Source organism: Rhinolophus hipposideros (genome assembly GCF_964194185.1).
Source record: "Rhinolophus hipposideros genome assembly, chromosome: 1".
NCBI classification, from domain to species: domain Eukaryota; kingdom Metazoa; phylum Chordata; class Mammalia; order Chiroptera; family Rhinolophidae; genus Rhinolophus; species Rhinolophus hipposideros.
Genome location: NC_138047.1, coordinates 85905626 through 85923167, shown reverse-complemented (window position 1 = coordinate 85923167; position 17542 = coordinate 85905626). Strand labels below are relative to the sequence as shown.

The 17542-nt window shown below is 37.1% G+C and overlaps 1 protein-coding gene across 1 annotated transcript in view; it reads left to right on the top strand.

Annotated features, from left to right (window-relative positions):
• The window catches only part of DTHD1 (death domain containing 1), a gene marked incomplete at both ends in the record, with an annotated part of 56171 nt that overhangs the window by 34369 nt on the left and 4260 nt on the right, over window positions 1-17542 (top strand). Inside the window, one exon of the mRNA XM_081044879.1 lies at window positions 17311-17368. Coding sequence (XP_080901005.1) covers window positions 17311-17368 — 58 coding nt within the window. The remainder of the gene's footprint in view (window positions 1-17310; window positions 17369-17542) is intronic.

The following is a 17542-nucleotide window of genomic DNA, read 5'->3' as shown; positions in this document are numbered from 1 at the left end:
GATTTTCACTTTCATATCAACTTTCTAACAGGAATAATTCAACTTCATCTAATTCTGACAGTATGTTGTTAATGACAATGGAAATAATGTCACTCATTTTCTGTAACTGCCTCTGAGTAACTGGGAAATCATTTATGAAAACAATGATTATATTTTATGTGGAGAACAGGAAAATGACATCAAAATAGTTTCACCAAGATTTACCAAATCCTGTACATCTGTTTTACCAGTTAATTACTCTTATCTAAAATTCTTATTCTTATCTGGAAAGTAGAATTGAATTGTTTCTCCAAACATGTCAAACTAAATAATTTGATTGCTGTGTATACTATTTCTTTTAGTGATCCATGACTTAGTACTTCTAAGGTATATTCTTAATGAGAAAAAGACTGAAAACTTTGTCTTTTCAGTCTTCCCCACTCCAGGGGAAGAACAAACTTATTCTTTAAAGATGCGAAAATTATTTTTTGATTTATTTTCCATGGGTTTAGATTTTGTATTGATTTTAAATAAAGTGGTAATTAATTTGACAAATAGTAACTGAACTTCTGCAGTAGGGAATGTGCCTTGCTAGGCATTATGATAAATACAGAGCTGTAGAGGATAATCCAGGCCCAAAAGCTGCATTGCCCTGAGCAGGGCCACCGTCCACGGTGTGTGTGATGAGCCTGAAATATAGCTCGTCTGAATTGAGATGCACTGTTTGTATAAAATGCACACTGTAGTTCAAAGACTCAGTACAAACAATATAAAATATTTCATTCAAAATTTGTGTATATTGATTGTATAGTAAATTATAATATTTTGCTCATGGGGTTAAATAAAATATATTGTTAAAGTTAATCTCACCTGTTTTAAAAAATATGTGGCTAAAATAAAGTAAAATAAATAAAATTACTTATATGTCTCAAACTACATTTCTACGGGACAGCGCTGCTTTAAATGATTGACAACCTAGCAAAGTTGCAAAACATGTACACAAAATCACCTTGGAAGACAGTAACTGATTAAACTAATGGTATAAACAGTGGTACTAATAGTTGTCCAGAGGAGGGAACAGGCTTTTCTGGAGGCTGAAATCAGTAGACACTCCATGGTGGTTGTGGCATTTTATCTGAGCTTGTCAGTTGGTAGAAATTTGGCCATTGAAAATGAAGAAAAAAGTATGTTAGGGTGAGAAAATGAAATGAATTTAAGGGGGTAGGCATAGCTTAGCAGGAATTCGTAATTATTTGTAATAATTTCTAAGGTACCAAAAGTCTTATAAAAGCTTTATGTGCATTATGTCATTAAATCCTCAGAAAAATCTTAAGGCATTATCATTGTTCTCATTTTATTAGGAAATTTTAGGCAACTTCTCCATGGTCCCATAGCTGAGTAAGCGTCAGAGCTAGGATTCAAACCCAGAAAATCTGCTTCCCACTTATGCGATCATTGCGTGCTATCGCCTCTTTAAAAGATAAAATAAGGATTCTTACAAATACAGGATGGATTTTAGGACATCCAGGTTCACCGTTGAAATTGTATGACAATTTCAGGTGTACTGTGATTTATTTAACAAATGATATGACGTGCGTTCTGGTCATGCAAACTGAAAGCAGTCATTTGAGTAGAAAGGCAGGGTCCTTAGAGACATGAACTCTGTCCTTACTGGTTTGGGGGAAATGCTGGGGCTCCTGGGAGGCATGTGTAGGGTGACAGAGTCTAGTAAGCCACTGATACTGCAAATTATATTTTAAGAACAGTATAGCCATGTAGCTGTGTATCCACTTTCAGTTTTTCTTCTGTTCATTTTCATTTCCGTCTTAGGGCCTCTGCACTTGCTGTGCCCTGTTTGGGGCTGTGTTCCCTCAGGCACAAAGCTGGTTATCATTCAGTCCTCAGCTCAGAGAGCATCTCCTTATCCTTATGCCCCCATCTCCTTATCTGAAGTCACTCTTTCACCCATTACCCTTTTAAAACTTACTTCATAACACTTACCATTAACTGAAATTATTAGACATATTTATGTGTGTTCATTCCTTTTCTATATGCCTTTGCTCCTGGAGAAGGCAAGCTTCGTGAACGAAGGACATTGTGGACTCTGTCCCATCTCTGTCATTAGTGACTAGGACAGTGTCTGGACTGCCAAATATTCATGACTGGGCGAATGAGGGGATGCCTGAAGTGTTCATTAGATTCTAAAAGTTTAAGAACTATTGACTTAAAGGAATACTTGAACTCTCTTAGATGAGTGGTTTGGAGCGTGACTGTACAAACACTTTCCTGGCAGACTAAGGAGTTGATTTGGATCAATAAGATTTGAGAGCAGAGAAAAGGTGTATCAGGGCTGCTCTTCCAGTAGCTCAATTTAGCACATTACTTCCTAAGATCTTTGCGATCTCCTCCTGCTGTGGAGCGACTTGAGGGAGACATATCAGGTGGCTGCTGGAATTCTCTGACAGGAGGTAGTGAGGGCCTCAGGGTGACGATGACAGACCTTGGAGAGAAAGGCCATTATGTAAGAAAGGACAGACTTGAGGTCCAAACAATGACAAAGACCCAGTTTTTAGTTTGCAATGTTTTCTTTGTGGCCTATCTGACTTCACGAATTAATTAGCCAAGCTAGGAAATTCAGGGATTTATACAGATTTGTTTCAGTAAAAGTCTGTGTTAGTGATTGCCCAGGTCTTTTGCATGAGGTCTTCCTCTGCCTTGATTCTCTCCCACCATTCCCCACCTGCTGGCCAGAGTAATTCCCCGTGGTCCTCTCTCAGCTCTGCTGAGGTGTGACTTCTTCCAGGAAGCCTTCCCTGACCTCCTCTTCCATACCCAGTGTGTGTTTCCACAACATCCTGTACTTTCCTTATCACTGTAGTTGCCATATTTTATTATAATCACTTGCTTCCCAATACACAAAGGTCGCTCAATCTTTTCTGTTTCTCCTTGCCCTCTGAAGGAGTCTTTTCAGGCACCTTTTTCCCTAACTACCCTTCCCCATTAAATTTTAATATCTTAGATATTCTGTATATCTACATACTGTATACATATTTATATTTTATACATTAAAAGTGTAAGTTTTTTTTTTTTCCATTTTGCCTAAGGGCAAATTTTCTCTCCGTGAGAGTAAAGTTACCCCACGTGGGAATATGTATAATGATTATGCAGGCTCATCACTGTCCTGTTCAGTTTGGATTGTCAGCACCATACATACAGTATGGGCTTGATGATGATTTGTGAGTGATTAGATGAATGAGGCAGTTTCTTCAACCCTTAACATTGTCCAACCTGGACACTGATCATCTTGAAACTAGAGTGGCCTGTTAAAAATAGTATATTTTAAATGTTGGCTGCCTTTCATCTATGAATCTACTGCCAAAGCGCCACCTTTCCTATCTTCTCCCAGATGGATTTGTACAGAGCTTTCCAGATTCACTCTGTTGGCCCTAAACGAAGTCTTTACAAGGAAGTTTGTTGGGATCGAGAAAGAATCTGTGGCTATAGAAACATTTTCTTCCTTTTCAAACTAACATACATCAATGGGAAATGAAACTCTGACCTTTATTTTTGTGAGACAAGACTTCTTTCATAAAGTTCACAATAAAAAACGAAAAACAAAACACACACACACACACACACACACACACAAAGACAAAAAATAACACCTCAGCTAGTTAGTATTAGAATGTGCTCTTTTGAGGAAATGGAAGTAGCCTTATTATATAGGTTGGCATTAATGAATATTACATTATGTATTCATTTATACATGTAGCATAATTTAGGTAAAGGCATTGGTCAAAATTAAAAGTGCTTTCCATACAGAAGACAAGCAGTAAATATGTATGTATATGGATCTAAAGTCACACATATTAACACACACAGAAATATCAGGTGTGATCTTAATGTACTACATCTGTTTCCCAAAGATGTGAAAACATACCACTTAGCGCTTCATGCTTGTGAGGATCTCTGTGTATCTTACCCATCAGCCTCCATAATCCAGTCACTCATACATGAATTCATTCGACAAAAACTTCTTGTATCCCATGGGCCAGACATACATGGTGTTCCTGTATGTATACTCTCATGCTTCCCTCGGAGAATAGTGCCTCTCTACCCACTATTCTCATCGCAGAGGGCACAGTGAACCTTCTAACTATCAGTCAAATCATCTCCTGCCTCTGCCCCAAACCCTGCAGTGGTTCCTGATTTCACTCAAAGACTCTAGAGGAACATGGCCCCTACTGACTCTAGGACCTCCTCTCCCCTCCCCTCCTTTCTCCTCCCCTCCCCTCCCTTTTCCTCTTTTTTCCTCTCCTCTTATTTAACTCTAACATCAGTGACTCTCTTACTGTTCTTGAAATTTGCCACACATACATCTGTTTTAGGTCTTTGCATTAGTGGTTCCCCCTGCCTGGAATGTTCTCATATCCATCAGATACCTCCTGCATGGCTAATACCATCCCCTGCTTCACCTCTCCGCTTGGATTTCACCTTTCCCCTAGGCCATCCCTGATTCTATGTCTTATTGCAAACTACTCCTACCCATGCAGCCTGACACTCCTGACCCTCCTTAACTTGCTTGGATTTTTTTTTTCCTCTAAAGCAGGAGTGTCCAAACGTTTTTCAACGTTTTTTACCAAGGGCCATATGCGGTAAAATACACACACAGCCAGGCCACTCACACGAGGTGAAGTACGTATTGCCTCACCTGGTTTATTTAAGTAAACTAAATATATTTTTGGAATTTGCTGCGGGTCGATAAAAAATGGATTGCGGGCTACAGTTTGGACACCCCTGCTCTAAAGCATTCTTACCTTCTAACACGTATTTTCTCATTTACTATGTTTATTAAAAAATCTTCCATGCTACAGCTAGGATATAAATATGCTCCTTGAGGGCAGGGACCTTTATTTGTTGTTGTTGTTGTTGTTTTATGTTGAATAACAGGACCTAGAAGAGTGCCTGGCATATGTTAGGTGCTTAGCAAATGTTTGTTGAATGAGAGAATTCATAAAGAGCTTTCATTTTACAAATAGCAGAAGTGTGAAGAGGAAAATAAATTAGCATCAGAGGGCTGACAGAATTGGCAGTGTATACGTACAGATGGAATGACCAGTGAAGGCTTCATTGTGGAGGTGATTCCTGGGCTGAATATAAACAGTGACAAGGAGTCTGTGTGACCAGGAGAGCACTGCAATGAGGAAACAGCAAGTACAGACATTGTGATGGGTGTAAGCTTCTAATGAGGGCCTCAGAGACCATCATGGAAAGTGCACATATGAGGGGCAGAGAAAGGTGATGAGACTGGAAAGACAGATAGGATCTTCTGAAAATGGTCACATCAATATATGTGAAAATGTATGGCTGAAAAGAAACATGAGTTGTCTCTAAATCTTTCTAAATTGTGCTTCTAATGTCCTCTTTTTGCCAAATATTTAAGTAACGTCAGTTCACACTATGTCTATTTGTGCTTAGACTGAAACAAAGCAAGTTTCAAAACTCTCAAAAGATTTTATTTAGGTGAAAGGAAGTGGTGTGTGTGTATACTTCTGAAATAACGTCACATAGGGAACTCTTTATGCCATTTGGTCATTTGCACTTGAGTGTGACTGTCTTTTACGCTTCCTGTCTGCTTTGAGGCTTTGCTTTGAAGGCAAGGAGGCCTCCAGTTCTGGTGGCTGTGTCTACAGGAGTCTGCTTGAGGCTGCACTTTCCTAGTCATACCTAACCTACATATTTACGTAAGCCATCCGTTGACCCAAGGTTTTCTGAGCCTGAACTTCCTCTTTTTTTAGTTTGTTTAAACTGAACTCATGACATGTGATTTCTAGTAAATAATGATACTGCATCAACACTTACTTTTTCACCACATTAAATAGGTTGTCGCATTAAAGGAAGGAAGTATGCAGAGGTTGGTGAAACATTCAGTTCATCACAACCACCACTTTCTCACCACTTGGGGACTTTCATTGCTATCTCCCTGCCCATCCAGGGATGACTTTTTCTTCTATGTGATCTTTTTTTCTTAATTATATGAAATACTGAAAAACAATCTCGAATAAATTAATGAGAAGATTCCAAGCTAATGATTTTTTTTTTAAAACACTTGCAGGCACTTCAATTCTACTTAAAGTTTTCAGTTGTAACAATGTACAAAATTATCTTAAATTTCAAGAATAAAATGGGATTTATTACCCTATTGCTAGCTATTTAAAAAGCAGATTAGAAAAAGCATACATGTAAAAAAAGCCTGTAAGAGGAATTGTGTGTGTGTGTGTGTGTGTGTGTGTGTGTGTGTGTCTCTGTGCGTGTGTGTGTAGGGGGAATAGTGAACTTAATGGTGATTTTAAACTTTTCTGTGACTTAGTTTCATGTTTTGTACACTAGAGTTAATTCCAATTATTTATGTTACTTCATGCTCCACCCCCTACCAATTATAGAGGAAAGTCACAAGAATCTTGGTAAGTAGAGATAGAATGTCAGTTTGTGGTGGTTTTTTTTTCTTCTTTAAACTGTGAAAGTTTTAAAAACCTTATCACCCTTTCCAGTGTTTCAATTTTGGCTCTCCTTGGCTCTAACTTGAAGCCCTCTATTCTTGCAGTCTAATCTTCCACTAAGCTGTCAGAATGACCTTCAAAAACACAGTTTTGAAGATGTCACTGAAATATCAACTTTATGTTGTACATGAGATGTGAAAGTGAGAAAATGAGCCAAATTGGTTTAGTTAGAAATAGGATCCTTATTCTTTTTTAGAAAGTGTTTCACCCATCAATTTAATCAGAAGAGAATCTTTCCCTTCTCTTTTCACCTCTCGTTCCTTTTTATCTTCTCCCTCCCCTTCCCTTTCCCCTCTACTCTCTCCTCATCTTCTCCCCACCATCTCTTCCCCCTTCCCTCCCTTCACCCCTTCCTCTTTCTTCTTCTCCCTCCTTTACCCTCTGTCCATAAAAGGGAACTTTTTTTTTCTGCTCAGTGAGCAGTATAACTAAACCAGGAATTGGGCACTATTGTCACGTGGCTTTCAGTAATTCTTTTACAAAGGAAGTACATATATTCTTGCCTGTCTGAGAAAACAGTAAAAAAGTAGTTGACGGTAATTTTTATTCTCTTAATACTATAACATTTAAAGAAAAACGATATTCATTAATTTAAAAATGTTCTAGTTCATGAATTCCAACCACTTTTTTTTTTTTTGGTAGATTGATCTGTCAACATGTCAATTAACAAATCCTAATTAAATGCCTACTATATATGAGATATGATGCATGTCCTAAAAAAAAGAAATAGTAATACAGGTCAAAGTCTTAACTTTCAAGGAAATTACAATCCATTTCAGGAAATAAAGCATAAACATTTTAAAAGTTATGAAACAATGCAAAAGATAATACAATAATACAGTAATATAGCAAGACAGAACCTGATGATCAATTGCAGATGGATGACCGAGATGGTAAGTGCTAGTACATTACAAAGGAGGGAGTGATTCCCGTGGGTTGAGGTGACCTTGGGACATGTCACAGAACAAGATAGATGTAGAGAATCTTTAAGTTCTGGAGAGGAAGAGAGAAAGAAGCAGTGTATTCCACACAAAAGGGATTGCATGAGTTGAAACTCTGAGGTAGCAAAGCACAGCTGTTTCAAGAAAGGACAATGAAAAACCTGTATGGCTTGAGTAGATTTGGAGTAAATCATATTGGAAATAAGATAGGAAAAGATTATAGAGGGCTTTGAATGCCTTGTTTAGATCAACCAAATGTCTCTGTGAAATTGTTACAGGTGGGGCTTTCTGTCAAAATTTGTCAAAAGAATGTGACTGATAGCATGAGACAGAGATCATGTGCAAGGTAGAGATTCAAACCAGAGATCCTTACTTAGCATATGAGTAAACAAAAAAAAAAAATCTCTCGGCCACTGGTATTCTTGGAATGAGTATGACCATAACTGAGGGTGGAAAAGTAGGTATCTAGTTAGTTTGTAATTAAGCTTGCATTTTATCCTATCATTAATGGCAAGCCATTGGAAAATTTTGACCAGGAAGGTAACATGGTCAAATTTTGTTAGCAACATCATTGTGATAGCCTATAAGGAAAAATTAGAGAGAGATGAGCTTAAGAACAGTAGAATAAAGGTCTAATAAAGTAGTCCATGGAAGGAAAGGTGATGGCATGATGGAAAACCACGGCAGAAAAGACGGCAAGTGGAGAACAGTGTTGGTGAGAGATTTAGGATTTGGGACCAACTGGACTCGGTGGTAGGGTAACTGTGTACAGGGGTTGGGAGGACATTGGGAGATAGAAGACGTGGAGAGGTTGCATCTTAGAGTAGCTCCCTGCACATTGATTTGAGCTACGGTCCTCAGATACACTGTGCTTCATTGAATTTACTTTGCAGTTGTGTTTAAACTTGCATTTCATCTCTCTCCCCCTAAATGGATGACATCTACATTCTTGTTGAAGGCCCATCACCAGCTCCCTTTTAAGCTCTAAGCCACACAACTGACAGGGTGGTTTTGCCTGAAACGAATAGGATTTTATCACTCTTCTCCTAAAACTTCTCAATTCGCACAACTGATCAAAGTCCAAGCCATTTACCTGTGATAAGGTCCTTCACAAACCCCCATACTTTACCCCCACAACCCCTTCATATTACATTTACCGAACTAGCATCTTTGCTCCAGTTCCACTTAAGGTCTCACTTCTTTTACACGTTATGGTCTTACCTGCCTCAGACACTCCACAACTGCTCTTGTGACAGCATTGACTCAACACTTAGCTCTATATCATCTTTTTAGAAGGAGCCTTTAAAGTACCCAGGCAGAATTAGGTATTACACTATAACTACAGTCAAAGCACTTTGAATATATATTATTGTAGGGTCTGTTATAATTTTTATTTATATAATCATGGTCATGATAATCATAACTAATCTTTATTAAGTTATTCCCTGCTCGTAACTCGGTAAAGCATTTACACATATTAACTATTTACTGAAAAGGTAGATGGTTAAAGAAATTGAGGCACAGAGAGGAGAGGTTGCTCAAGGGGAACGGTCTAGAGAATGGTAAAGCTGCCGTGTGAACCCAGGTTTGACTGATTCCAATGGAGGCGCTCCTAACTGTTACACCTACTGTCCCCTTTTGTGACTGAGTTCCTCAGGGCTGGGAGTGTAGCCCATTTTTATAATCCCATCTCCTAGTATGCATTCAATAATGTTTTGCTGATTTAATTAATAAATGAATGCATGCTGGGGAAATTGATAAAGCAGTTGAAACTGGAGTCAAGAGCTGACACAAGCTTTACCTGTATCCTTCCCCAGCTAACAGCTACATTTATCAGAAGCTTTTCATGCCTTCAAAGGAATGGCTAACATGGGGATCACACACACAGTGCTAGGACCTGAGGACCTGGGAGGAAGATGTAGCTCTCCAGTCCTTTCCCAGCAACATTCATATCACACTGCTTCTGTTCAAAAGCCTATGCTTGCCTACAAGCCAAAAAAATAAAGCAAAATAAAACAGAACCTCAGGAAATTAAAAAAAAAAAAAAGTTAGAATATTCTAGAAAGAGTATTTTCCAAGTTGAATAGGTACCTTGACAGGTCTTCAGGATTCACAAAAACTTGTTGGGATTATAATTTAAAAGTGGAACAATAGAGGATGTGGACATTTATGCAAGTTCTAACAGTGTTGTATTTTTGATTTGTTGAGCTGCTTTTAAAATCAATTGTATCTCCCACATAGCTACATTTATGGATTAAAGGCATCTGCCTTTGCCAGAATTGCTTGGCATAATGAGCAAAATTTTAAGCATATTAACAGTAGTTAGCACTAAGGACTGCTTCTTAAATTCCAGACATGCTTGAAGTACTGTCTATACCTTATGTCATTCAATCTCCTTACTGCAACCTCATGTGGTATATCTACTGCTTTCCCATTTGATAGATAAGAAATGAAACTGGAGACATGAATTTAGAACTTAGATTTATCCATTCCAGACTGCTTTTGACAACTTGTCTTTGCTGACTCCATGCTCGTATATGTCCTGAATTACCCAGATCCTTGCTCACTTAATATCTGCAGCCATCCCTCACAGCCCCTTTCTTCTATCTGGCCCAGCTCTTTAGAGCAGTTGAAGTTTCTTGAATTATTCTGTTTGGTTACCAGAGACCTAAAATTTTCTCCTTTTGTGACAAACTTCTTCAAAGGCTGAGAGATATATAATCCCTTCCTCTTGACAAAGCCATAATCAGAGTGAAGGTTTCAAAAAGATCAAAAAAGAAGCAATTGAAAAAATATAGAAGAAGCAAAATGTCAGTTTGTCTGTATGGGTTTAAATCCAAGAAAGATCTGAGCTAAACAAAGATGTAGATTTGCATTATTCCAGGAATTGTCAGCAGCCTGATTTCATTTCCAAAAAAACTTAATTTCCAGATTTATCTCCAAGTAAGACGACCGCGGGTCAGTTCTTCTTGTTCTAAAGTTGGTTCTTACTTTATCCCACAGTAATCTAACTTCTCTGAAGGTTTATGCTGGTTTTCTCATCTTTCTGTGTAGAAACACTTCCTTTTATTGTGTGGGCCAAGCATTTCTGTCCAAGTCTTCAGGAAGTTCTATACTGAGTGTGCAATTATAATAATACCCATGATGAAAACACCAACAGGATATTTATTGACTGATGCTGGTCTACTTTATTTATTTTAAAAGTATGTGTGTATGTGTGTGTGTGTAAATATTCAAAGGCACAAAATACAGAGAAAATATACAATGAACCTACACAGACCAATCACCGCCATTTTCTGCCATTCTTGTTTCATCTAATACCCCTGGGTTTTGTTTGTTTGAGTATTTTAAAGCAAATCATAGCTATTATATCACTGTACTTGTAAATACTTCTTGAAGAGGTAAGAACTTAAACAAACAAAACACCCACAACACCATTACTACAGCCAATAAAATTAGCAGTTATTACTTAATAGTATCTATTACCCAGACATGGGTAATAGTTGTATACTACTGACTTGCATTTTTTTAATGGTTAATTTGTTCAAAAACAGGGTCCTAAAAATGCCCACACGTTGCATTTGGTTTGTGTGTCTCTGCCACCATTTGTTGAATTCTCAGTGTAGGCTGAATCCTTTACAGACATTATCTCAATCTACCCTCATGGCAGACTTCAAAGGTAGGAACAATCATCTCTGTTTCACAAGTTAGATAGTTTATTTAGATGGCTTGCCTCAACCTGCATGACTTCACAGGGCAAAGTTCTACCTCCTCCTATCCCTTGAGCAAGTCAGATCCTTACTCATGTCTGCCACCTTTTACACCGTGTCATATTGCTTCTCATATCCTTTGTCGCTTCAGAATGTTTGGCAAATCCAGATCATTCAGAGAGTCCGAGTGGTTATACCTTTTGCTGAAACTGAGCTTTGGAATAGAGCTGTCAGAGCCTTAGATGGTGGTTTCCTTCGTTACCTGGTATTTTTCAGCTCCTGGGGCAGAAGCAGACTTTCTCTATCATCTTGGCTTTAAATGCATAGTCACTTTTGAACAGCCTAAGAAGTTCCTCTGGTCTGTCTACATAGTGACCTCACTCATAGCTGCTCATTTTCACAGCAAAGATGACAGCCATCCCTTTAACGAGATAGAGGTCCCGCTTTCTCGTAGGTTATGAGTACTTGTACCTTGCTGTTGATGACGTATCACTCACATGCCCTGAAAGTGTTCTCTGTGGTTTTAAAAAAATAAAAATAAACTACAGCCACAAGCATATAGGAAAACAAACAAACAAAAAGAACAAAAATACTGTCCATGAAGTAAAAGATAGTAAAAGATAGGATTCTCATCAAATAAAAGTAGCTGTTCAATTATATTTTTCCCATATTTTGGAATTGCAAGTGGTTTTTTATTTTTGTTTTGGACAATAACATACCTGCTTTAAATAAAATGGAGGAAGTTATCTCTTTTTAATCTTTTCTCTGATCCTTTGAGTAGATCTCAGGTTGGTGTAAGCATGTTTTCACATCTTTCTAACACTTGAAAAGCTCTTCTGTTAACAAGCAAAAACAGCTCTCAGGCTCATAGTCCTTGAGTTGGCAGAATTTAAAAACATTGTTTTAATTGTATTTATTTTTAAAGTCCCCATGTGTTTATGCAAGATAAATTGTATTTCCATTCATGATTGAAATAGGAGTTTCTTTTAAAATATATATGTTTGTGTAGATAAAATAAGACATTTTAAAGAAAAACACTAATAACAGCTGCTATTTTGAGCCCTATTACAGTTATCCCTGGGTATCCTGGGGGATTGTTTCCAGAAACCCTGTGGATACCAAAATCCCAAGATGCTCAAGTCACTTCTATAAAATGATGTAGTATTTGCATATAACCTACTTACATCCTCCCTTGCCTGTAGATTAAATCATCATATTACACCTAATACAATGTAACTGCAATATAAATAGTTGTTATACTGTATTCTTTAGGGACTAATGATGAGAAAAAAAAAAAACAGACTGTACATGTTCTGTACAAACACAGCCATCATAGGCCTAACTACATAATCCAGCTCAGCAATGACGTAACATTTTTTAAAAAAATATTTTTGACCCTCGGTTGGTTAATCTGTGGATGCGGAATTCGTGAATACAGACTTGTGACATACAATACCCTTCTCTATGTTACAATGCTTCCTTCAATGGCATTGTGAAGCAGGTACTATTATGATGCCCATTTTATAAATGAGGAAAGCAAGGCATAAAGGGAACACTTTAAGATCACAAGGTTAATAAGTAATATGGTTAGAAGGTGAGCTCTTTTCCTCTGTATAATACTGGCTCCAAGTTTGGAGCAGTAAAGTTGATATATGTGAATGGTGAGTATTGTACAAGAGGTAGTGAAATGGCTGAGTGAAAGTCTTGCTTTACGACCTTCATTTTACATACACGTTTTAACTTAGAGGTTATAAATAAGGGATTTATAGTCTTATAAGTGTAAATTTAAATGTTATATCTGTTATTAGTGTGTATTTTTGGTCAAATTATCTTACCTCTTTAAACTTCAGTTTTCTCACTTGTAAAGTAGGCATAACAACTACTTCATGAGGCTATAGATATAGTAGACTCCCCCAAGGTTATATAATATACTTTAAGTTGTTAGAGTAATTAGTGGTATGTGCTAAATGATAAAAAAAAAAAAACTAGTATGTAATATTACCTGAAGGCAAGATTATTTATTATTTAAGTTAGGCTTTAGGCAGAACTGAGTTTCAAGATTAGTTCTATGTTACATTGGAGAAATTACTTCTGTGAAATGGAGATGACCATACTTCAAACTACTGGTAGGGGGTTGAAATGAAACACCATACTTTGCTGTGTATAATGTGCACTTTTTGCCCAAATTTGTGAGGGAAAAATAAGGATGTGCATTATACATGGGTAGTACTAATTCCACATCTATGTATACATATGTTTTTAGTTCTTTTATTTATAGTTATGAGTTAAAAGTGTAACTCTAGAAATCAATAATGATATCCATAGCAAAATAATACCCTGAAATACAATAACTGGTTTTGTTAAACTTAATGACAAACTTGCAATAACGAAGAGTTCTTGGTCTTCGATGATGAGTAAATATAGTAAATTTATTACCGGTACATAAAATTTCTTATACCTTGTATCTGTTCTTGTGTTTTGTAATTATTTGTTACATAAAATTTCTTGTACCATAATATGTTAAAAAATAAATGCTAAAATTCCTTTATAATACAAAAAAAACAAGTACCTAAATGTAATCAAATAAAAATTTGAATTAAAAGATCAAAACAAAATATTTTTTCCCTGAAAGTTTGGGACAAACTGTGGATGTGCATTGTATACAGGAATGCATTATTCACGGCAAAATACAGTAATATAGTATTCACCTGTCAGTCTTTTCCAATTTGGGGCAGAGGTTTGACCTATGACCTTACCTCTCTTACAAATCTAAAGAGAGTTGTTGATTTTTCGTTTGTTCAGCTTTTTACTTGCTGTTAGGACAGAGTGCCGCCTTCCAGTTTCTTACATGCCTTACTGGAAACTGGAACCGTAGCCCAGTTCTTCACACTAGTTTGTCCTCACTCAACACTGATATAAACTTATATCTGATTTGTAGTTATGTTGGACCCATAATGGCAACACACCATTTTTATGCTAACATTAATCTTTAGTACCAGATTACTTCTTTGATCAATATTGTCATTTACTTACCATGTAAAGCCAGTAAGACTTCTATAGGCATTCTGCATTATAAAGACTGAGAATATATAGTTTACTATTATGATGCAATAAATGAACTCGAATTAAGCAAGCGGCAACTATTGCTTAGTTGAAGAGGCCTCCATGCAAAACAAATAAGAGTAAGCAGTGCAAACCGGTACTAAGTCATAGCATGTGGTAAAATCCACTCTAAAGATACCCAGAAATATACTGACTGTATATACTTCCTTGATGTATTATTATTCATACCATTTCACTTGTATATCTTCTAACTACAAAATAGATGATCTGTTTACCAGAGACATCTACAGTAAGTGTGTGGGGGTAGGAAGAATGTGGGGGTTATGGCTGCATGGGGGAGTTGTTGCCACATGATATAATGGTTACTTGTGAAATTCTCTTCATGCATAAGTGCCTTAGGGTAATGACCAAAAAAAAATAATAACATCAGCATGACATATTTTGTTGTTGGTGGTTGTACTGCACTGACGTTTATCTGTAATGCTATGTGGCACCCAGGTTAGATGGTGTTTCAAGTGTGAGAAGGTCCTTAGCATGTGACTACACAGCAACCCGTTCCACAGTAGACACCAAAGAAGTAGCAGGCAAGTAGAAATTAAGGAGGAAAACTTTACCACTTATTATTTCTATATCTGCTAAGTAGCAGTAGTTTTATTGTGGGTGCCCTTGAAATTAGGGAGCACCCAAGTTAAAATTTAAAATAGGATATAGCTACAGGATAGGGTTTCTGGGTGGGAATTCCTGCCCCTTCTCAGGATTTTTTTTCTCTTTCCTGTTCTGGAATCCCAAGACATAAACTGTTTTCTGTTCTCCACGATGAATCGTTTCCACAAAGTGATGGCCGATACTACCAACCACCTAGCTTTTAGGAGCCAATTTTCCCGATTTCCTGACCAACTTTTCTCGGATTTTGGGAATGGAAAAGCAAAAAAAATTCCCGAGAACGGGCAGGAATTCCCGCCCGGAAATCATAGCGATAAATAGGGAAAATATCTAAGAGATATATTGTGAGTAGTACATGTGGGTGTTACTGGGTTCAAGGAGCCAATTTTCCTAATTTCCCGTCCAATTTTTCTCGGATTCGGGAACAGAAAAGTGAAAAGAATTCATGAGAATCGGCAGGAATTCCTACCCGAAAACCCTACTACAGGATTGAAAGATATTATAACTTTGTGTCATCATTTCCACTTAGCATTTCAAAACGTGTGTGAAATCGTGGGATTAACGTAAAAGCAGGTTACCTGAGAGAAATAACAAATCTTCCTTTAGCAAATAGTAGAATCTGAGAAGATACAACAGGATAGTACCTTTTGATTGGAAGAAGGACAAGAGAAAAGTAGGGAATAATTAGAGCCCGTCCCACCGAGGAAGGCATCCAGGAAATGTCATGTAGACACAGGGAATCTGTGGGAGGGGACACTACACAGGACAAGCAAAAGCTTCCCTGTTTGCCTTGGAGCTAAACCTGAGCATCGGTGAGATGTGAAAGGTAGTGTGAAAGGCAAAAATCATGCAGTAAAAGAAAAAGGAAGGGAATGAGAAGGAGTCATTGATAATCCCAGAGAGGCCCTGTGGGAGACCAGCATGGTGCCTGGGAGACTAAAGGAGCCAGAAATTTCCCCATGCTGTTGCTGCCATATCCCCTCTTCTATGGTTGTGCTGCCAGACAAAGGACTTGGCTTGCATTTTCATGCATGTGAAGAAAATACATATATTTAAAAATGTTAATCATTTTTAATACCTCCATGTGCTATGAGATACCTCTGAACAAAGAATGACTGGGCGGGGAGGGGGTGGTAGTGCATTACTTATATAAAGAAAAGATGCAATGTGTAGCTCTCGTCCCAGGCTCAATCCACTACATACGCCCTTTGATAACAATGATAAAATGATAAAATGCTTGTGTATAGTTCTATGTCATTTTATCACATGTATAGATTTGTGTAACTGCTACACTCAAGATACAAAACTATCTTATCACCACAAAGATCTCCCTTGTGCAACTCCTTTCTGGTCATCCCCCTAACCAGAAGCAATCACTAATCTGTTCTAGATCTTTGTAATTCTGTCATTTCAAGAATGTGATATAAATGGAATCATAGAATATGGGACTTTTTGAAACTGGAAGTTTTCACTCACCATAATTCTTTGAGGTCCATGCAAGTTGTTGCATGTATTAATGATTTTTGCTTTTTGCTACAGAACAGTTTCCCACAGTATGGATGTAGAATACTTTGTCCACCTATTGCAGAACATTTTAGTTGTTTACATTTTTGGCTATTACATGTAAAGCTGCTATGAACAGTTGTGTACAGGTTTTTGTAATGTGTGTGTGTGTCTGTGTGTGTGTGTGTGTGTGTGCTTAATAAAAACTAAAATGGAGAAGATAAATTGTCCAGAGCACTGAACAACTTTCCAAACCCAGATGTTTTTACTTCATCTCCTGTATTCTTTCCAATGGCCCCATATTAACTGAAAACAAATTGTTCTGCAGACAATGAAGAAAAATTATGATTATATATTTGATTACGTCTTGATAAAAATACTGGTGTTAGAATAATATATGCTCAAAGACTTGATTATTTTCAGCATCATGCATGCACATGGATGCATTCATTTATTCATAAAAACTATTGTTTTGGGGCCCCTTAGTGTCCAGCTTCCTGCTGAGTGTAGAAGCAAGTACTTTCCCCTGGAGGGCTTTTCCAAAAACTATGTTTGTAGCATCAGCTTAGCTTGCTCTGTTTTTGCTGGTTATAATAGTTTCAAATTTCAGTTGGAAGCATGTTTACTCACAGATAATGTGACTGCTATGATAATATTTAAATGTGTATTCTTAAATTTAAGTTTTCTGAAAGATTTGGGTTAATATATTTTGCGTTTTCTTAGGAAAGCAATTGTTAAGCACGCATGCACAAATGTGCAATCTAATTTTTGCCATGTGTGTAATTCAGTACTTATTTCAAATCAGGGTGAGGTTCAAATGGATTTTCATTTGTAGTTTGTTGGCAAATTAATGATTTCTTCTATTTATTCTATATTCCTTTTTCTCAACAGCATGAAAAATTAATCCACCGTCCACAGAGTACCAAAAGAATTTCTGCAGATCCTCTAGGTAACAAACATTTTCCGTGTCCTCATTACAACAGAGCTTTTTTCCTCTTATATTTTATGTGAATCCTCTTTATAAAAAAGAAAAAAAAATAGAGAATTTTACAATTAAACAACCATTAGATTTATAAGGCCTAATAATAAATGAGTTTTCCTTTGGAAATCATGCACATATAGA